Source organism: Pinus tabuliformis, chromosome 5_1 (genome assembly GCF_031772625.1).
Source record: "Pinus tabuliformis cultivar Carrire ecotype Pingquan chromosome 5_1, CPIR1, whole genome shotgun sequence".
In the NCBI taxonomy this organism is placed as follows: Eukaryota; Viridiplantae; Streptophyta; class Pinopsida; order Pinales; family Pinaceae; genus Pinus; species Pinus tabuliformis.
In genome coordinates this window covers 792,192,345-792,216,060 of record NC_142305.1, presented here as the reverse complement: position 1 = coordinate 792,216,060, position 23,716 = coordinate 792,192,345, and the positions used below count along the sequence as shown (strand labels likewise).

At 37.1% G+C, this 23,716-nt stretch overlaps 1 protein-coding gene across 1 annotated transcript; it reads right to left on the bottom strand.

The window, feature by feature from the left end:
• Window positions 1–2,959: 2,959 nt before the first annotated feature.
• On the bottom strand, window positions 2,960–13,468 carry LOC149167314 (zinc finger CCCH domain-containing protein 27-like). Its single transcript, XM_089432955.1, is given in 7 exon segments — window positions 2,960–3,286; window positions 3,429–3,999; window positions 4,083–4,454; window positions 4,574–5,869; window positions 6,070–7,028; window positions 10,049–10,167; window positions 13,244–13,468. Coding segments are annotated over 6 exon segments (3,249 nt in total). The 5' UTR covers window positions 13,339–13,468; the 3' UTR covers window positions 2,960–3,286; window positions 3,429–3,591.
• Window positions 13,469–23,716: the final 10,248 nt, after the last annotated feature.

Here is a 23,716-nt window from a genome sequence, read left to right as displayed (position 1 = left end):
GGATTTTTCGAGAGTTGTTTAATAACACTATACTTCACATCTAAGGCTTTTATCTGAATGCCTACCTTGCACGCTTCGCTACATTTAACCAATTTTGTTATCTTGTGCTTTATCATATTTCTTAAACAACCTGCTTTGCTAAACTTTTTTGTAGCATTTTAAATCCTTGTTATCTTGTGCTTTACCATATTTCTTAAACAATCTGCTTTGCTAAACTTTTTGTAGCATTTTGAATCCTACACTTTCTTGGAGAACATACAGCTGTGTGATTCCTCGTAGTTATTTATAGATGCCATATATAAGAAATATGCAATGCTACTTTCATCAATCATATCCAGTTCAAGTTGAGTATCTATTGTGAATACATGTGCTTGTGATTTGTAATTTGATTATCTTTCCATCTTGGTGTAAAAATTAATTGCAGTTCAAATTATTAACCTTGTAGAAAGTCTAATGGCTTTTTTGTTGACAAAGTTTGATGACAAAACTTTTATTTGACTCTTTGGGAATTGCTATTCTTAGGAGCCTTCAAACACTTTGCAGCTGCCATTTTGCTTAAAAGAAAAATTATTTTTACTCATAAAAGCGTACTGCCACTTACGTTATTTATGATTATAATTCAACATCGTTTTAATAATTTGAGAATAGGTCTTTTCGAAGGTATATTTGCTCCTCAACTTCTGGCCGAATGGCTGTAATTGTTTTCCTGGGATTCACTTGAAAGTTATTATTTTTGTATCGAATGGCTACAATTGTTTCCCCGGTATTTTCATTTGAGGCCTATTATTTTGTTATAGGAATAACAAAATATGGTTGTATGTTCTAAATACTGAAATTTTACATTTACCAAATTTATATAATTTTTCGTATCCGGGACTAAATCAAACCAGCACTTGGCACATAGAAACAGGGAGGAACGGAGAAACTCCAACCAAGCATATACCTGTTTAAACCCACTTCGGTGCATTCTTGGTTTCCAAAAGAGTATACACTCCCCCACTAGGATGACTTTCTTGTCAGAGCTACAAAAATAATGGGATCATAGGAGATAACTGATAAAGAATTTATCAATTGGGTCCAGCTTTGTAAAATGCTTGACCTCCACATGTTTATTGGAATTGGCAAAAGATATCAACTATCTCACTTGCCCTAGGTCTTATTTGCAGATTGTTTATGTGAGATCAGTCCATGGAGTATCATGAAATGTGTATAGAATATGCAGAATGTACTTATCTTTGTGAATTAAATTTGCAAAAAAAGAAGAAAAAAATAAAGCCTTGATCTTATTTAGATATTTATTATGTGAGATCACTTCATGAAGGATCATGAAATGTGTAAAGCATATGCAGAATGTCCTTTGCCTTTTTTATTGAATGAAAATTACGATTTATTTCCAAGGATTTAAATTAGCCAAAAAAATGATAAAGCATGCCTAAGATATGAATGATCAAATTTTGCCGCAAGTGAATGGTACAATATATTCTAATAAAAGAAAGAATACAAAACTGCTTTACTCCATTGGAGTGAGTCAAACAAAATTGAAAACAATCAAAGATTGCTAAGCGAGCCAATGGAATATCACAGAAGCACCTCCAATCAGTGAGAAACAGAAGTCCAAAAAATACAAAATGATTAAACGTAAAAAGAAAAAGAAAGACAGTTGAGAAACGTTCCAAACAAGCACTTATAATGATCACCATACAGAAATATAGCAAAGGTTTCCGGAGAATTAAGTTCTGACAAAACACACAAGCATAAAACCAAAAGAAACAGAGGAAAACCCAACTGACTCTAGACATTTAGAACAACGTACAGGACTATGTAATGGAGGAAGCACAACCAAACAGAAAACTAACAAATCAACAACACTAGTAATTTCCCTACTACTTAAAAGCAAGAACTGCACTTCCGAGCTTTAGGAGAGCATTAAGAACACTACAAAAGAGTGCAAAAGTTAAAAACACCAAAACATGCAACCTTCTCCTAAAGCGCATAAACACTGGAATTACACATTTATTAACCAAATTATTGTTCTTAGGTGATTCTGAGAGGAGGGAAATTTTAATGTCCTGAGAATACAGGGACATTTTTTTGAGGAAGCTTGATTATTCATTTTTATTGAACCCTGATGTTTTCTGTCCTGGTAGCTTGGGAAGTGTGAGCTTAAATTTCATGCCTTGTACTTGTCAAAATAATTGGAATTTATGTTATGCAATTAAATAGAAAGAAAATACAAATACTCAGAGCTCCAGCTGAATGTAGATATACCTCATCCCCGTTAATTTGTTGATGAACAAAACATACCCCTGAAAGGCCTTCAGTGAGAAAGCCTGGTAGATCACCAAAAGAACTCAGTATTACAAATCACAGGATTAATATAGAGCTAAGATTTCAAAGATCATCTCAAATCTGTTCAAAAGAATGTAAGATGGGAAACACCTAATTGACCAGTGTAAAGAACATGAAAGGCATACCTCTGGATACTCCATCAGACTATAAATCGATGATTTTATCGGGAGAATGGGCCAGATCAAGAGTATTTTCTTCAGAGAAGGGTGATAACATCATCCGCATAGGAATTTACATTAATTAAAAACCAAAATGCTTCCTGACCAAGAAAACCTGCCCTGCCATTAAGACTGCTTTAGAGCAGAGCAAAACTTAAAAACCTAGTTTATTCAAGCCTGTCTGTGATTCTGTTGTGTGAACCATGCAATGTCCTGATTATAAAACTAAAACCTGTAGTATTATAGGCTGAAACTCCTACTTTACGAGAGGAGATCAAGACTTGACTAATCTTGACAGCCAAAATTGATTCAAAAGTGTCCAAGGCATCCAAAATAATGTATGGCTAAAAAGTTAATACAAATTTAACGGAACTTTCAACTAATGCGAATCCAATAAAGCAATATAGAGGAAGAGACACAGTTCATCTTTCTTCATATGAACAACTCCATCCTAAGGTAGCAAACCAAATAATAAATAACAAGAAGGTTCTGATCAGTAAGCACAAATTTTGATTGGCCATCACCTCCAGTAAAACACATAGATGGCAAACAGAAGCCGCTTCCCACTTGCAGCTCATTGGACAGAGGATGCAAGTTGAGAATATTGCACAGCAACTATTAGCTTACAAAATGACCTGTGTAAAATTTACAACTTTGCAAGTAAAATGATGACAGCAGCTTGGACAGCTGAACTGTGCAGAATTTAGAACAAGGCGTTTAAACTATAGAATAGATCAACACTATGTCGTGCCTCAGAAAATCTACACCTGCAAGTTAAGCTGTTCAATTTGCATATTAAAAAAAATTAAAAAAATTCTTGAACACTATATGCAATGCAGCACCCATTAAATGTACATATTCTTTTGCAGGGCTGGGTCCTCAATCTGTCAGCACTGTACTATAAGAGCTGAATCAACTCACCATGTTAGAAGAAACTGTGTGATTTGAAAAAGGCATCAAAATTTGACAACTTGATTTGAGCTCTAGTTCCATCAGTGCTGCTGCTACCCAATTCAGCTGCTTCATTTGCTTGTTACCGCACAGGAGACATCTATGTAGCATACAGGGTCAAACTTCTTCCCTTTTAAACTAATGCCTTTACGTTTTGCTCACTCTCAGTGGGGCAGCTTTCAGCAACATTTATGTCTGTATTAGTAGGATCATCCCTTGTAACAGTTTGTCCTCCCACAGTATCCACTTCAATTAGATCTCCCTTTGTAGAATTCCCTTTTGAATTTTGATATGCTGTATTCTTTCTAAATTCGTGGTTTATGGTGTTGGAAGCCATCACCCATGCCAGCTGCAAGTTTTGCCCCTGCCAACATCTACCTTCAATAAAAGCTCTTTCAGCTGCCCGGCGTGTAACATAAGTAACACGTACAACACATGTTTCTAAAATCTTTGAAGCTTGATCACATTGGCTTTTAGCATCTTCTACTTCCACAGCAGAGACATCACCAAATAATGCAAAATGTTCTTTCAATGCACTAATCTGTCAACAAGTATAAGCATGTATTTAGAGCTCTCAATCAAAGAACTTGAAACATAAAACTTGAAGGAGAGAATTATACTTACATCCAAGAGACCATGAGGTAGAGGTGGAAGAATTCTCAATGCTGTTGGGCGATTATCTAACTTAAATCGATTTGGAGTGAACCTTGGCCCTGAAAGTGGCCCTGAGGGTGAAACTAAAGATAGTTTTGAAATCTTTGGCAATGGGTGTGATATTACTGCAGGTGATAATGGATTTGAACCTGAAATTTGTTTTAAAACCCCTTCAGAGGTGTGTTTGCTATCTGCTTTCTCATTTCTTATCATATCAACAGGTCCAGGTTCTAGCTCAATGTTCAGAGAGTGTGGATTATTTGAACCTGCAACAACCTCCTCTGTTTTCTGCCGCTTGACAGCCAGATTTTTATCAGAAAGTTCCACTCTAGTACCTACACCCTGCAGGGATCTCCAAACATTCTAGGCTTTAGAATAATAAAAACAAGGCAAAAGTGTTGTTAATACTATCAATTGTTTGAAAACTATTAATGTCTAGCAGCAAATATTTAGTAATAGACCTGTTTTGCTAGTTTTTCCAGATGACGGCGAAAATTTTCCCTTTTTTGGGCCAACGTTTCCTGTTTTTGACGAAGCAGCTTCAGAGATTCTAGAGTTTCCTGCTTATTAACAGTAGAAATTGTTGAAGATCTTGACTCATTTGTTGGCATAAGTTTAACAGAACGGGTATCAGCGTTAATTGCTTCAGATGTTGAATTTCGAGGACTGAATGGCAGAACAGAGTTACTAATGCTTTGCTTCAGCATTGGCGAGACTGGAATGGCAACAGCCATTGCATTGGAAGTCTTGCCAGGAGATGCTAAGGTTGTATTAGTCTTCTCTAGTTCCATTGTGCTATCCCACCTGGCCCATGCCAATTTGATGAACCGGTTCCCCATGACAGCATCTGTTGAAGTGAGAGCCCCCTCAGCTTCTTTTCGACTAGAATATTGCACAAAAGCCCTGTCAGTGTTTGGTGGAATATAAATACCAAGAACCTCCCCAAATTTCTTAAAATGAGATAGCAGCAATTCTGCTTTGTTGTTTTGGGGAGGAATACAAGATACAAATAGTGTGCGTTGTGCCTTCTGGTTCCCTTGTCTACTTCTTTGGACCACATTTCTATGAGTTACATGGCCAACACTTTCAGGATGTTTGGATGAATCTGAGCCTGTGTCCGCCTGCACTCCATATGTGCCAGTTCTTCTAGTTTTTCTGTGTCGCGCAATGGTGCCGATACCTTTAGACTCACTGTGTTCATCAGAAGTTTCATTACCTCGCTTTTCTCCATTATTGTAGGAGTGTTGACCATCATATAATTCTTTATTTGTCTGTTTTCCATGTTGCAAAGCTCCACCTACCTCTGGTTCCCGAGGACCAATACGATCCCATACAGATGAGACTTTATTCTGAGAGATTCCAGCTGAAGTGACACACCTCTAAGGCCTTATGTTGACACCAATGTCAGAAATTTCATGGTTAGGCCTGTCAGGTGGATTACCATCTGATAAATGCTCATCCTCTCCTTTCCTGAGAGAAGGAAGCTTCCTGAGGAGAGATGATGCATCTGGATGACCATCGTTCAAGAAAGGTTGATCTGGGTCATATAAATCAGGGTCTATCCCCACAGTGCTAGTAGGAGAAGCATTCACGCGCACAGAATCTCCATAACTAATATTCTTATCATAAGAATTTTTCTTGGCTGAACCTGCTGAGATAGAAATGACAGCAGCTGAAGGTCCACCCCCTGTGCCAGTTCCCATCCCCATCAACCTCCTGCTTGGAATTGGTACTGAAAGATTCAATTTTGAGAGGCTCTGTCATCAGAAGCACAACAATCAAAATCAATGTTTAATTATTGCCTTTGAGACTTGATCAAAAGCAACAAAACAAAAGCATACTCCTCAATTTTATTGCTCTAACAACAGGACTGCATGTGTCTATTCGTGAATGTTTTTATAAAGTTAGACAGTACACATATTAATCAGAAATGCAGCTATTTATTTGTTTGTAACACCTGAAAATCATCAACAACAATCCTGTTTGCTCCATGCTCCATTGGGCACATGTCCCCTCTTAAACAAAAACCACGCTCTTCAAAGTCTCTACACCTGTGATGCCCTATACCCATGCCAATTCCAATCGTAGAATTTAAGGACAACCCATGCCCTTGCAATCCAGTATACAATAGGCGTGGCTGCTCTAGGCCCCCATTAGTCATTCCAGGCAACGATGCAAAAGGAACCCAAGGTGGATTTGCAGCTTTTCCATGATTGATAATCGCTCTGCCAGGGTACAGATTTGTCACACTTGATCTAACAGGCACGGCAGATGGAAAATCAAGAGTCTCATAAGAAGGAAACCTCGAATCATGTATACCCCAGAGACCAGTATTTACACCCCTTCCTTGTCCACGAGGAAGATGAATAGGACCATTTACACTATCAAAACCAGGTGCAACAGCTTCATTACACATTGTCTGGCTTCCTCTTTTCTGATCTCCATCCACAGTAGATCGGGAAAAGATTGCAGATCCATGACGAGCTTTATGGTATTTTCTGGATCCTTCTCTATCTGTGTGTAACAGTGTTGAATCCCTACACTGTTTGGAAATCTCCTTCTCGCTCTCCAGCACTGACTGATCATCACTAGCAGGCCTGGCCCTCTTGTTGCAAATACCTCTTAAATCTTCACCTTGTGTAAATGATGGAGAGTCAACGATTCGCCTTGTGTGTTTAGGGTTTCGATCATCATCTTCATCATTACTTCCCTCTTGTTCATCATGTTCAGAAAAAGCACCAACAATAGCACTAGGAAGTCTCTCATTCTGAAGAGATGAACTCATATCTGCAGAGTCACCAGGAACAATAGTAGTAGTGGCATCTACAGGATTCCTACATTCTATATCATCCACAGATGCCAGAATTGTGCTATCTTCCAGTGCATGAAACAGTTTTGTGACAAAAGACTTGGTGTCTGCACATATACACCAAAATTTGAGTTATTAACTTATTTGAGACTTCATAAGAAAAGATAATGTACTAGAATTTTATTAACATCCAACAAGAAACCACAAAAGTAGGTCAAAGGTACTAAAGATAGTACATCCAATGTTGGTACAAAGTGGGTGTGCCAAGACATCCTAGAACAATGCTAAAAGCAGAAATATAATAAGATCTAAGAGCAGGTCGGAGCCTATCCATTAAATGTTTACCTAAACAAAGCTAAAGCTTTAAAAAGCTAAAAGAAAGAGTATAGGATGTGATGGCAGTACAATAGAAGTGCTATAAGTTGTGGTAGTTAAGATATTCATAAAGGTCCAAAAAAGCTGCAAAACTAGAATGGAATATAGGAGTTGGGTAACTTGATATTCATCAGAGCTGTCCACCAAATAAAGACTTACTTCTGTCCAACTTCACAACATTCTAATCTGCCACATGCTGCTCTGAAATGCTTAATGGAGCTAAAAGCCTAAAGCATTCTTTTACATTCTAGATAGTGTTCACATACAGGATAAGTTCAGGTCCTATTTGCAGATGAATGAACCAATCAGACATTAGAAAAAACCATAGCCATATACTAGAGAACCACACTGTACAAGTAGATGACTCTTCATGTTGCATTAGCTGCAGACGGCTCCTCATAAAATGAAAATAAAAAATGAAACCATTCGCTGCAGAAAACATTCAGTTTTGTATCTATATAAAAAGTGTTCCATTGCACACAAATTAAGACTTTTAAGGCACATAACTGTACCAACATCTAAGATGTATTATTTTTGTTAGTGAAGTATTAAAACTCAATGCTTGGTCATGGAGTGGTAAAGATACACTCAAACATGCATCCCCCTAAAAGGATAGTCCAGTAAAATTGCTGGCATCGTTTTTCTCCCTAACAAATGATTTTTACACCTGTTTCCAAATAAGTGAAAACTACTCCTGCTAAACTTTCTCTTCTCTTAATGCAATTTGCCGTTCTATAATCTAAGGCTTTCCTCCTACAGTTTTATTCTATTATTAATAGAATCTTCTAATCCACCATTACAAATCAACATATACAATTAGAAACTGAGAATCACATGCACGAAAACATATTCCCATTGTGTTAATTCCATCCACATTAATCTCTCTCTCTCTCTCTCCACTAATTTCACTATCAAACCTCCTTGTCCTTCCAACCAAATTTTACCGACATTTTCCAGGGTTCACCAACTACCATAACATAAAATCAGATAATTTTGTTGGCGTCCAAAAAATGATCACAAATAGGTCAATTGGACTAAACAAATACATCCAGCGTAAATAGAATGTGGGGGTGCACAAAAGCAACTGCTGAATGAATTCTGAAAGTAGGAAAGACAATGAACGAAGAGTATAGCTAGAAGCTAAAACCCTGGGCAAAAGAAGATATAAAAAAAAAGTACAAGAAACTGTCAATGCTAGTCCCCCTAAAAGGACAGTCCAGTAAAATTGCTGGCATCGTTTTTCTCCCTAACAAATGATTTTTACCTGTTTCCAAATAAGTGAAAACTACTCCTGCTAAGCTTTCTCTTCTCTTAATGCAATTTGTCGTTCTATAATCCAAGGCTTTCCTCCTACAGTTTTATTCTATTATTAATATTATCTTCTAATCCACCATTACAAATCAACATATGCACGAAAACATATTCCCATGGTGTGAATTCCATCCACATTAATCTCTCTCTCTCTCCCCACTAATTTCATTATCAAACCTCCTTGTCCTTCCAACCAAATTTTGCCGACATTTTCCAGGGTTCACCAACTACCATAACATAAAATCAGATAATTTCATTGCCCTCCAACAAATGATCACGAATAGGTCAATTGGACTAAACAAATACATCCAGCATAAATAGAATGTGGGGGTGCAAAAACAACTTCTGAATGATTTCTGAAAGTAGGAAAGACAATGAACGAAGAGTATAGCTAGAAGCTAAAAGCCTGGGCAAAAGAAGATATAAAAAAAATTACAAGAAACTGTCAATGCTAAAGCAAAGGAAAGGATGTCAACACCTGCAGGAGCTGGCTGATAAGGTAGTTTCATTATCTACTATAAAAATAGCCATTTTCCACTAAACTTTGTATTCCATTACTGTTGGCATAGAAGCTATGAAAGGTAATTGACAAGGGAGAAGCTGAAAGCTTTTGGAAACAATAACACTGCAAACATTTGTGGATGTTATGGAGGGAACCCCTTGCATCCAGAAAATAGAGTAGGCACTTTTATGTCCAAAAAATATGCATAAACACACAGCCACATTCACAGAAAATTATCATCTCTGCTGACAGTTGATAGTGGGAGAATTGTCCTAGAACGACTCAAGAGAGGCTTTTAGTAGATTACTGTTAAGTGCACAATACACTCTTCCTCTTAAGAGTTACCTTTTACATTCCCAACCATTGCTCTCTGTACCAACTTCCAAGTGAAGGAAATTAACAATAATAATTCCCCTACTAGTCCACAGTTCACTAAGCCACAATTCTCATTTTAAAATTTCAAGTAAATAATCATACTTCGATCTGTCGGATAACTGATCAATTACCATGACCTATGGGCAAAGAAGGGGCTAAAAAAACGCACTTCATAGACCTGCCAGTAGTTTCTAAAAACTAAATTTCAGTGACACATTAATGATTGAACTCATATTGCAAAATATTACTAGGGGTTCAGCAGCCAAAACACTATTTGGATTCTTGATTGACCAATAGAATGAATACTGCCGTTTAAAACTCAAAACATCCAGAAATTTATCAAAGTTTTATGCTTTAAGTGAAGTAGGGAATGAAAAAGGAACAACCCTCTATACAAACACTTTTCAAGCCATTTGAGTCATCAAAAAAATCACAAAATACACATATATAGCCAATGCAAATATTTCTGGTCTAAAAGTTCAGATATAACTTCAGAAATTCTAAATAAATAATAAGCACAAAAAAAGTTGAAATCTTAAAGAGAAAACAGATAATAGTGCATACTATCCCCAAGGAACTCATGAAGTTGAGTAACGCAGATCTTTTGCAACTCCTCCGCGGGCTTATTGTTTTTCAGTAATGCCACCACATAATTTGCCACCAATGAAGGATCTGCTTCCGTCCTAGCATTCCACAAAGAGATATAAGTTTCAAGGACACTTTTGGCATTGATTCCTAACATGAAAGATGTAAAATATTAGAATGTGAGCAAAAATATAATACATCCCTATACAAACAAGCAGGAAAATGGACAATAAACTAAAGAGAATAAAATATTGCAGTATAAGAAAATATTAAAAAATTGATAGCCATGTAATACCCTGGGTTCTAATTTCCAGTGTAATAGTGTAAATTTGGACGTTATGAAAGGCCGCAGAACCTAACTCTGTAATGGTCTCAAATATTATTAATAAAATACCTCATCAACTGTAGACAGACAAAAACAATAGTTATAAGGGGCTATGGTCCCATAAGAGGAGGATGGCTAGATAGGCTAGACCTTTTTTATTTTATTATACCCATATTTGAATTAGTTGAGAAAAGGTGGGCATGTGAGCTTCTTCGTAAAGCCATGTGGCATTATGAGATCATGTATATTTAGCCTTCACAATTTTGGCTTGTTGGGGCCTGGGGGTTCATTCTTCATTATTGTCATTCATTTTGTGGTTCTGCCTTCTAGAGGGAGAAGAAGAATTCTACAGCTAAGAGCCATTGTTGTTGGCTGTGTTAATACTTGTAAATTCCAGCATGAGAAGATGTCTAAGTGCCAGTATGCATTGGCATTGCTGATAAAACTGTCCATGGCTGAGAGTCTCTGTAGCTTCTTGTATTGAGATTTCCTGACCAGTAGCATTGGATCCCTTGAGGGAAATAAAATAGCCTGAGAGAGCATTGCAGAAAAGGGGATTCATTTCCTTGGATTGTGCAAGCTGACGGGGAAAGAGATCTAAAAGTCGAGATTGGCATGGGACTAGTTAAGTAATTGTGCAAATGTGACTGCTGTGTATAAGAAGAAATCTTGAGAGCTGGCCACCTGTGAGAGATAGAGTTGGTCTAGGCATCCATCCTTGTGGTATCATAGCCTTATCTAGGGGGTGGCATGTTGTAGAGTGTGTAATAGAGCATACAATTGGGTGGAACATCCAACATCTGCAGTCGGTAAATCTTTCATAAGGACAAGTGCCTTCTGTGTTCACTGTCTATTTATAATAATTATCATCTTTTTACTCCGGTATACTTATGAGCATTTGCATGGCATACATTTAGTATCCCTGGTTATTTGCATGAGTTCTTGAATGTCATGCATCACTTCCTTTTTTTCTTGACTTGAATGGCATCAAAAGTTGAAATTCACACAGAAATTGCATTTTTTTAAGGTACCCAGAAACAGGAGTACATCACAAGCCAGATGAGATAGAGATAACGTTTGCTCTCCGATTCAAGAACTAGGCACAATGACGAAGTGTCCAAATCCAGAAGGGCCGCCCAGTTCTTTCTATAAATATCAAAAAAAATGTGCTCTGCTCATATTTAACAGTTCAAGAAGAACAGATATACCTTTTGTCAGCACAAATTAAAAGGAAAAAATAACAGGAAAAACCTTGAGAAACCAACACTGTCAAGCATAGAAAAGAGCGCCAAAACAGAAAAAATGCTGGCACCATAATAACCCCCCATCTCTTGTGATTATCAGCCATTTTAGCAATTCAGTAGAAACAATGATACTTTCCCATTTCTAGACGGTTATATGGCATGAATATATATAAGCATCGGGGATAATAAGCTGACAGATAAAATAGAATGAAATAGGATGTAAGACTGCGAAAGAGACTCTGACTGTCATGGGAGTTACAGGCAGAAGAAAATCGAGACTGTCTAACAGAAAAGAATAATCAGGTTGTCAGGGGATATTACATAGAAGAGGAATAATGTCAATGATTATGTACTCTCATCATGGACAGTTATACAGGCAGATGAATCAAACAGCTATTTGCATTGCTCCAATCATCTTTCCTGCTATAATGGAACAGACAATTGCATTGCTTCAATCATCTTTCCTACCGTTTATATGATCAATTTTTCCAGGTGTATCAGTGCATGTTTTGTACGCTGGACAGACTTCCTCATTGGTTGCAATGTGCTTTGATAAATCGAACAGTTGATGGTAGTCTTTTTATCAAGGCAAATAACAGAGTTATGATTAGTTCATGAGATGATTGTGACCTTTTCTTCGTACGCAGATACAGTTCACTGTTGGTGTGCATTGCACGTGCATGTAAACACCAGAGGTTAAGTCATAATAAACCATACGCAACGCATCTTTGGCAACCAATGTTGTGTGTGAACAATTCAAAGCGATCAGCCTTATTTCAAGGCCCCAGGATCCGTTCTAGTTCAATGTCAGTGAACCCAATCATAGTATATGAAAATATACCAGAACCGTCACGACAACCATCAAAATCACAGCCCATATTAGCTTTTCTAAACAAATTGGACATAATCCTACATTACTGAGGCCAAAACATCTACACCCGTGAAATCACCAAAGAAAACCTCCGCAGTAAGAGAACGCTTAAGGGATATCCTTTAACAAAAAGAGGATTCAGACCATAATTTAGGTTTGAATTGTGGCTGTTGGATGTAACCATCGAACAAGATTATGCCTCATGAAACCGGCATATACTTCAGAAGAGGTAGAAGCAGCCTACTGGCGAGTGAGGGCAGCTCGTGGGTTAGATTCCTAGACTTACCAATCTTAAATATTGGCAGAGCGTTTGATAGCGTAATTCTAAAGCCACGGTAGGCTCACCTAAGATTGTAACTGGCACAATTGCCATGGAGTCGCCTCATTCCCTAACTCTGACAGGAATGCACTCCAGCGAGGCTACTACAGGGTTTGCTTAATGCGTTGATCAAGACCATATCCAGGTTTTAACGTTAAAGAATCTTAACGGCCCCATTGATCAAATGGGATGAAGAAATAAAGAAAAAAGGCACAACCCACAATCAATTGTTAGGGTTTTGGTGGTAAACTTCTTTTGATTTGCTGATTCAAGGGTTCCAGTAGTTTTCCGGATTTAAGAATTTTGGGTATTCGTTTTAGATATGTAAATTTTCATTTTGGGCCATGGAATTGCCTAGCGTTCATTAGCAATTCTGAGAAAAGGACACATTAACGAAGAGGGATGGTATACTTACAAGGACTCCAGGGTTTTGACGAGGTACCGCAGAAGGAGAGGCTCCCGAAACTTCATGTTGGTTGGCATCCGATGCTCGGCATTACTATCAGCCATTTACCTGTTGTACTTCAATGAATTATCTCTGCCCTTCTCGTGTTAATGGTGCGAATGGCAGAGAGAGCGGCTCATGGATCTTGAAACAGAGATGCAATTTAGCCATTATAAATTTGAAGGATTTGGGCTTTAACGATATATACAATATGGCTCACTTTAGTAAGTGGTCATATGCCCACTTCCGTATGTGATCATAGGCCAAGGAGCTTAAGCTTTTGTCGCCCCCCACTAGAGTATGCGAATATTCATCCGGAACGATAAATACCATAGAAGAAACCAGTAATAGTATTTTAGAAAGATAAAGTAAAATTAAATTATAAAATTATTGTGATTTATAAGCCCATGGTATTATATTATATTGTTTATTATATTTGATTATGGTATATAATTATAAAAATATAAAAATAAAATTAATAATATTAATATTAATTATAAAATATTAAATAGTGAAATTATTATGAAATGTATTAGGGAATGTACTATATTAGTTTAGATCTATTTTAATTTTGTAATTGATTTTTTTGGTAGTAGATTTGGATTTAAGATTTATCTATGGAATGCAAGAGTATCATCTTAGATCCATCTTAACCATGTACTTGATCCGTCTTTGAACCTGGTAGATTCGGATTTAAGATAGATCTATGGAATGCAAGAGTATCATCTTAGATCCATCTTAACTATGTACTTGATCCCTCTCTGAACCCAGTAGATCCAAATTTAAGATACATCTAGGTCGGTTAAAAATTATAATTTTGTTTAATGTAAGGTTTTGATGAACTTTGTTGATAAGGGTATCAAAGAGAGTCTAACCCTTGCTTAGCAACAACTAGCAACAATATCAAAGAACTTCAAAGGATCTAGACCACTTGAATTAACAACCCTGGGGGCTTAAGGGTTTTGATTTATTTTATTGAGAAATGTTTTTTATTTATTACATTGAGAAATGTTTTATAAACCTAGAAAAAAAATAAAGAAATGTTAAATGAATAATAAAAAAATAGTTTTGTTTCAATTAAATGGGCAATAAAAATAGTAAATTAATTCAATTCAATTTATTCTTAGATCCATCTTAACTCTGAATCTATCAAGAGAGGGATCAAATCCCTTGAGATGCAAACCTCTTTTAAAGTGAAAAAAGATTTGATCCCTCTCGCACTTGGTAATTTGGAGTTACCATGGATCTAGGCCGGTTTAACTTCCCCCTTTAAATAGGTTATATTCCACATGAATATCATGGGTCAATACCATGGGTTCTCATAAACTTGGAGCTCAAAAACCACCTATAACTTCACAAAGTCAAGTTTATCTTAACTAACTACCCAACAAAATTTAATGAAAATAATAATAATAATAATGTAGAATGTTTATTTTTATTATTTTAGTTTAAAGTTATGTGTATTTTAACACAGGGTTATCTTTTATTTTTTTTATTTTGACTGAGCCAAAATGTTTACTGGACATTATATTACAACATCTCTACCACACTCAGCTAGAGAGCGCCTATTTGTTAGGAAACCAGCTCACAAAAAGATAGAAAAGATAGATCAACACCTTAGAATTCAGCCTCTTCGAGGGGGCAACCTCCTTTACATTACACAAATGAGCAATTCTTGGATTATACAAATGACTAAACCTCCCTTCTATATATAGGATTCTAAGGGGTCACAATATAATCAAGCCGACATAACAGTAATAACGTAAGGGCACAAAAATAACAATAGTGGGTTTTTATGGGGTATACTAATAACAATATGGGGATAATAATAACAATAAGGGATACAATGACAATAGTAATGTGGGAATCACTAGTATTATAGGGGCCTAACATGCCCCTCTCCTTCCGAAAAACGTTGTCCTCAACGCTTGAGTAGTTCTAGATGCTTCTGTATAAAATTCTCATCCTCCCATGTGGAATCTTTAGTGGATAAGTTCTTCCACTTGATGAGATACTCTGAAATTGATCGATTTCGTAGCTGTCGAGTTCTTGTTTCTATGACTGCTTCCGGTTCCAATATGATTTTCCTTCATCGTCAAGTTCTGGCAATATTGTTTGAACTGGGAGCTTGTCACCTATAACCTTCTTTAAACATGAAACATGGAAAATTGGGTGCACTCGAGAAGCTGCAGGAAGCTCCAATTTGTATGTCATAGTACCAATATTTTGCAACACCTTGTACGGACCATAATACTTTGGTGATAATTTATTATCCTTCTTAGCTCGTTTGAGGGACATTTGTTTATATGGTTGTAGCCGTAGGAATACCCAGTCACCTACATCAAAACTTTTTTCGCTGCGATGTTGATCTGCCTGTTGTTTCATTCTATTCTGCGCCAACGTGAGGTTATCCTTTAAGAGTTGGAGAACTTGTTGTTGATGTTCGATGTGATGTTCCACTGCTTGAACCTTAGAATTTTCTCTTAAATAAGATGTGATGGATGGTGGATGATATCCATAAAGTGCCATAAATGGAGTCATTTTTGCTGCAGTGTGGAAGGAAATGTTATACCACCATTCAGCCAGAGACAACCATTTGACCCATTGTGTCTATTTATCAGATACAAAGCAACGAAGATATCCTTCCAAACATTTGTTTACCATCTCACCTTGCCCATCAGATTGAGGATGATAAGATGAGCTATGAGCTAACTGAGTATCGAGACAAGAAAATAATTATGTCCAAAAATTTCCAGTGAAAATGGGATCTCTGTCGCTTACAATAATCTTTGGGTTTCCATGTAGCTTATGAATTGTTTCCATAAATGTAGTAGAAACTGTATTGGCTTTAAATGGATGTGATAATGCACAAAAGTGTGCATACTTGGTAAATCTGTCAACTACCACCATGATGACACTCTCTCCTTCGGACTTGGGTAAACCTATGATAAAATCCATTGAAACCTCCTCCCAACGTTGGCTTGGAATGGATAAAGGTTGTAATAGACCTGGGGTCTTAATTGTTTCAACTTTATTTTGTCGGAAAACCAAACATTCCGCCACAAACTTTTGAATATCCGATTTAAGGCAATCCCAAAAAAATTCCTTCTTAACCCTGTGGTAAGTTTTTAAAAATCCTGAGTGCCCTCCTAAGGGAGAAGTGTGCAATTCCATAAGAATATTTTGTTTGAGTTTGGAATTCTTTAGGTATAAGCGATCTTTGTACCATAACGAATCATTTTTTGAGCTAAATGTATTAGATGTACTGGGATCTTGTTGTAACTTTCAAATGAGTGCCCACACTTCTTCGTCATTCTTCCATTCCTCCCTTGCTTCGTTTATCCAATCTGGTTGGATAATAGAAATGGTGCACAACAATGCTTCCACATCCTCATCCTTTCTTGAGAGTGCATCTGCCACAACATTTTGCTTCCCTTTTTTGTAGATGATTTCAAAGTCATAACCCAACATCTTTGTGACCCATTTTTGTTGCTCTTCAGAGGATAATATTTGTTCTAAAGTATTTAAGACTATCATGATCCCTTTTTACCTTGAAGTGTATTCCCATTAGGTAGGGTTGGCATTTCTTAAGTGCATATAGTATGGCCAACATTTCCTTCTCATAAATAGCTTTTTGTAAATACTTTCCCTTGATTGGACGATTTTCGAAAGCAATGGGTCTTTCATCTTGCATTAAAACAACATCAATTCCATTCCCTGAAGCATCACACTCCACAATAAAGGTTTTTGTAAAGTCCGGCATAGCTAAGACTGGTGCTTGGCACATTGCCTCTTTAAGATGTTCGAAGGCCTTTATTGCTTCTAGAGTCCATGAAAATGCATCTTTCTTCAATAATGTTGTTAGAGGTGCTGCTATTTTCCCATAATTCTTAACAAACTTGCGATAATACCCTGTCAACCCAAGAAATCCTCGCATATGCTTTATGGATGTGGGGATTTTCCCTTAATGGCTTTAATTTTGCTAGGGTCTACCTTAACACCTTCATGAGATACAATATGACCCAGATACTCCACCTCTTGTACTCCAAAGAAGCATTTGGAGCTTTTTGCATATAATTGTTTCTCCTCCAATAGTTTGAGCACCCTGTCAACATGTTCAACATGATCCTTCCAAGACTTGCTGTAGATTAGTATATCATCAAAAAATACTAACACAAATTTTCTAAGGAAGGGTTTGAAAATGGAATTCATCAAACCTTGAAATGTAGAAGGTGCATTAGTAAGGCCAAAAGGCATGACCAAAAATTCATAATGACCCTCATGAGTTTTAAATGTTGTTTTCGGAATGTCTTCAGTCTTCATTCTGATTTGATGATATCCTGAACGAAGATCCAACTTGGTGAAGTAAATTGATCCATGCAATTCATCCAATAATTCATCAATGACAGGAATGGGAAATTTACCTTTAATAGTGAGCTTGTTGAGCTCCCTATAATCCGGGCACATGCGCCATGATCCATCCTTCTTGTGCACCAATACTACTGGAGCAAAGAAAGAACTTTGACTAGGTTGAATTATACCAGCCTCTAGCATTTCTACAACCATACGTTCAATTTCACTCTTTTGGGCATAGGGATATCTGTACAACCTGATGTTTGGAGGAACACTTCCTAGAATCAAATGAATAGCATGATCATGATCACGAATAGGTGGGAGACCTTTGGGAGTCTCAAATACCTTGGAATGATTGTCCAAGACTTTTTGGAGATCTGGAGAAATAGATGATTTCGATGTGGGAACCTCTAGCGAACATAATTGTGCAATTACACCTCGTTGTTCCTTCTTTAGAAGCTTTGTCATACCGTTAGAGCTTATTATCTTTCCCAGTTTCCCTGCAATACCCCTTAATTCAACTTCCTTTCCTTTCGCACAAAATTTCATGAAAAGTTCTTGAAAATTAAAAGCTATTGTACCCAAGGATTGTAGCCATTGGACTCCTAGTACAACATCAGCACCACCCATTGGAATGGAAAGCATTGGGCTATTCAATACATATTCTCCCATGGATAGCTTGATATTATGGCACTTTCTAGAGAAATTTATGGTTCCTCCACTTGCAACCATCACTTGACACTTTGGTGCTGGATATAGGAAGCAATTCAATTCATTTGCTATCTTACAATGAATAAAATTATGGGTACTTCCTGAATCAATCAACACTATTACCTTTTTCTTCTTGATATGTCCTTCTATCTTGATAGTTTGAGGAGTGGTAATTCCAGCCAATGCATTACAAGATATGGTCGGATTCATTTCTTCTTTATCTAGGGTTTGTTCCTGGAGTATATCCTCTTCTTTTAACATTTCTTGTTCCTTTTCTTCCTCCTCTTCACAATCTATGTAGAATAATTTCTTCTCAGCACACTTATGACCTTTAGTGTATTTGTTATCACAACTGTAACAAAACCATTTTTCTCTTTTTTCTTCCAATTGTTGTGGTGTCAACCTTGTAGGTTGTGGAAGGCTAGGGGAAACAACACTTCCATCTTTATAGTTGTGAGTGGTAGGCTTCCTAGTTGCCATAATTTTTCTTTCCATTTTTCTTGCTAACCTGAATGCCTTCTCCAATGAATCAGGTTCCCAAAGGCGAACCTCATGTTGGATATTATCCTTTAAAGTTCCTATGAACACATCAATCCTATGCTCCTCTGGAATATCTTTTACCCTTATGTTCAATTTTTGGAAGTCCTCAATGTGCTCCATCATTGAACCCTTTTGTTTGAGATGTATCAATTGGCTAAAAAAGGTATTGCTTTTTGTACCCTCATAATGTGCTATCATTTCTTCCGTAAAAATTGCCCAAGCGACAATTTGTTTACGAGAGCAAAGCCATCGATACCATACAAACTGATTTGGTTCCAAATATAAAGTTGCAATACGTACCTTTTGTGTGTTTTGCACATTATGGAGATCGAAAACTTGCTCCATCTGAAGTATCCATGTTCCGGGATCCTTGCCATCAAACTTCCTCATATCGATTTTTGGAACATGGTGGATCTTCAATCCAACATTAGAGTTTATGAAATCATGATTAACATTTCTTTTGTTATCATCATGAGTTTCCTTTACTACCCTTTCACCATTGGTGACCATTTCTTGTTGCAACTTATTCAAATTTATCTTCAATTCTTCCATCTCATCGTCCATGTCATTCATCTGAGAGTCCATTCCATTCATCTTAGCTTCCACGCCATCCATCTTAACTTGCATGGCATTCATATTAGCTTCCACACCATTCATCTTGGCTTCATTTACCTTTAGTGAGAGTGAAATTTGTGGTACTTGGTCTTGTAATTTTGATATATCATGCTGCATTTCTTTCTCTTCTTCATGAGTCATGCTAGAGCTTTTAGGTTGCTTACTAGGTGTTTCCATTTTCTTTCTTCGAGGCATTAATTAATGCTAATAATTCTTCACTATTCCCTTTGAATTCCTTCAGACTAATTTTTCAAACCAATCTTATGCAAAATTAAAAAAAAAAAAAAATACACACCTTTTATTCACTTTGTAAGAGCTCGATATTGAATCTGTTGTATCTCTATAACCGTGGATCTCAAATATCTAAAATCTCGTCCTGCGGTAGCCCTTTGAGTCCTCTTTCTAACCCTGCAAGTCTGATCAAGATTGGATTCTCCAAGGAAGAGTTATGCCAAATCTCCCACAATGACCTGATTATAGACTAGTTCAGTAGAGCGAACTTGTACGATGTTCCACATGTCACTGTTTCAACCTTAGTACCTGAAACTGATACACAGAAAACTACAGGCCGTCCTATTTTTGAAACTTCTTACAAAATTTCAATCTGATGCTCAAAACAAAAGTTATGACGATTTTCCCCAGGTCACCTGTTTGGAATGTAATTCGGGAGTCTGCAAAAACCCTAACTTCCTCAAATCATATCTCCGCAAATATAGCGAGACAAGCTCTGAAATTTGGACCCGAAGTTCAGAACGATTTCGGCTCAAATGGGTTTTTTTTGTAGCTTCTGAAACGTCATAGGAAAAAAAAAATTATAGCGAAAATGCCAGAATGGCTTGTTTGGAGCAGCAAAACCCTAGAATCCAAAGCTCTGATACCAAATGTTAGGAAACCAACTCACAAAAAGATAGAAAAGATAAATCAACGCCTTAGAATTCAGCCTCTTCAAGGGGGCAACCTCCTTTACATTACACAAATGAACAATTCTTGGATGATACAAATGACTAAACCTCTCTTCTATATATAGGAGTCTAAGGGTCACAATATAGTCAAGCCGACATAACAGTAATAACATAAGGGCACACAAATAACAATAGTGGATTTCTATGGGGCATACTAATAATATTACGGGGACAATAGGGCACAATAATAACAATAAGGGATACAATGACAATAGTAATGGGGGAATCACTAGTATTATAGGGGCCTAACACTATCGACGCAATACTTTTATTTGTATTACATCTAGAGGCACTTTTCAGCCCTTTCCAACCCAATATGGAAAAGATGGTGTAATGTATTGCCATGTCTTGTTATGTTATGTAAACAAAAATAAAAAATAACTATTGACTCATGGTCTTTAACCATGGTATTCATGTGGAATATAACCTATTTAAAGGGGGAAAGACTAGTCTAGATCCATCTTAAATTTGGATTTACCAAGTTTTAAGAGAGATCATATCTCTTTTCACTTTAAAAGAGATTTGCACATAAAAGATTTGATCCCTATCGGTGCTTGGTAGATTTGGAGTTAAGATGGATATAGACTAGTTAATAAAATTGTAAATATTTTTTTGGAAAAATCATAATATACATATCACATTAAAATAAATTTAAATAACAATGATTCATATATAAAATATAAATAATAGTTGTCAATTGGAATTGTCTTAGGTTGTTGGGCAGGATGGTTGTTATCTTCCCCACCCAAGTTCAATTCTTTACAAGTGACATGATGATGATAAACATTGTTGTAATGGTTTCATGTCTACGAATATTATTGTAGTCACAAGATGGTGAAGGAGCGCTTCAGTTCGTGGTGCCAAACCTTGTTTCGATCTTTTTTTTTCTAATAGTCATCGTTTTTTTCCGACATCTTTTATATTTTCGGGAGGACATGTGTATTCCATTTATGGTGTCGTGATAAGAAGTTATTATTGTCTATCGATGGGATAGTTTCGGCCTGTGAACTTATCATTAACACTATAGATTGTTAATGATCCTTAGGTCTTTGATATGGAAGAGGAGTCATTGGATTACGACCCCGACAACCCTCATCGCAACTCTATTTTTGTATCCCAATTTGAAGTTAATGAGATTGGTTTTGAATCGTTGATCTGACATCACAATCGAGTCTCCATGCAGTCTTCACATCGTTGGAAAGAAATCAAGTCAAAAGGTGGTAATTCTCTCATTCCTTTGGTCGATGCACCTAGAGCTGCACTTTCCAGTCTCTAAAGTGAAGGTTGTAGGGATTAACCCTAGTCTCAAAAATTCTTCGTAATCTATCTTGAAACATTGTAGAGAGTAGGCCAAAATGGATGTTGGTGATTGCATACAACTCTTGGACATTCTTGTTCTCCAAGAACGAGCATTAGTGGGGCATTTTGTGAGGAAGGTAGTGCGCCCTCCTACACTTGAGTTTTGGTTACAGGAAAATAAGGTGCCCTTTTTGGGGTATGTTCTTCAAATTCCACATTATGATTTAGGGATGGTTTTGCATTATTCTTTCTTTTGTGGAGGAGGTTGAGAAAAATGTAGCCAATGATTGGTCCTTAGGCATTTTTGGTCCTTCCCTCCAGCGATGGCACATAGATTTCAATGCAACACACCAACCGATGTGGTCTTAGTAGGTTTCGGCCTTATTGTCTGGCTTACCTCTAATTTTCTAGAACCTACAAATCCTAGAAGAAATTGGTAATAGAATTGGATGTTTCATGTGTGTGAAGGATTATTATTTTTTGAAGCATGATCACAGAGTAGTGTGGGTGCAAGTGGAGTTCAATTTGAAGGAAGGTCTTTTCGAGGACATTGAATTACTTTTTCAAGGTCACTCATGGAATCAAATCATCGACTATTGGAGGCTTCCCTTCAGGTGTTATGCTTGCCACAAGGTAGGTCACCTAGTCGATACTTGAGCGTTCAATGTCTAAAATATTTAGCCACAAAAGAAGTAATGGGTTAAGAATCACCTATAGTTAATGTGTAGTCTCCTCTAGTGCAGATTGATAATTCACAGATAGACAAGGCCTCTTTTCCTCCATAAGGCAATGGAACAATAGTTATTGAAGAACCACTGGTTACATCTTAGGTCACGGCCCCAGGTAAGCTTCCCCCGATCGCCCCTTCTTTCTTGTCACTGTTACATCTATTTTTTTATTTTTTTTTAACGAGATCGGATAGTGGATATATTTCCAAAAGTTCGGCTAGAGCAAGCTCCTATTGCAATCGACTGTAGCATAGATGGAAACTAAGCATTGAGAATGTGCTAGGAATGCAGTCCCTTCTCCTGTGCTTGTATTCAAAAATTCATATATTTCTATGGCTATTCTAGAGTATTGCCTAACATATTGACCTACTAGTAAAGAAAATTTACATAACATTGATTTTCTTATAATTTTTCATGGTTTGTAGACTGACTGCTCCTGAGAGGGTTGTTTCTTCTTGTCATAGTGAACAGAGTTCTTGCCTTCTTGGCTCATGGTGGTGGTTTTGAAGTATGCCACTGCCTCCTCTAAATGCTTGCATTTATTTTTAAGAGCCATGATCTCTTCTTTCTGAATTTCCATGTTCCTCTTCTGATAGCTATACTCCATTCTCATTTCAGACCTGATATCTTTCAACGATTCTTGGAGTCTACTAATCATAAATTTGTTCGCTTTGCATGCTGGACATGCATCATTCCTTGTTGCCTTTTCTATGGGGTTGAATTCCATTTGATTTGCTTCCTTCTTTTTCCTCTTGAACTACTTGTTGTTCCTTGTGTTGTTGTGCTTCATGTACCTTGTGTTGCCTGAGTTGGTCCTTCTTCTGTTGTATCTGCCTTCTAATCTTTTGCAATGAAGGTCTTTGTTGCTTGTTGGAGAGAATGTAACTTGGTGATCATAGGGAGATGGAATACAAACAGAGAGGGGTAGCACTGAGAGAGTGGGTGTAGACAAAGGGCGCAGGTATTTTCTAGTGGAGTAGTGAGCAGGATGAGAGGGATGACTGTAATTTTGCAATGCGACTGGCCTAGAACTGGCTGAGAAAGTATTTGGAGTGTGGATGATATGGAAAACAAGAGAGTGAAGATGGAGCAAGAGCGCTAGGATTTTATGTTGATAGGTGATACTAGTGCACTAAAGAGGAGTCAAAAGGGAACTTAGTGAGGGCGAAAACGTTTAGAGCAGGGCAGAGGCGATTAGGGGCGAATGAAGCATGCGAGTATGCCTGGGATTGGAG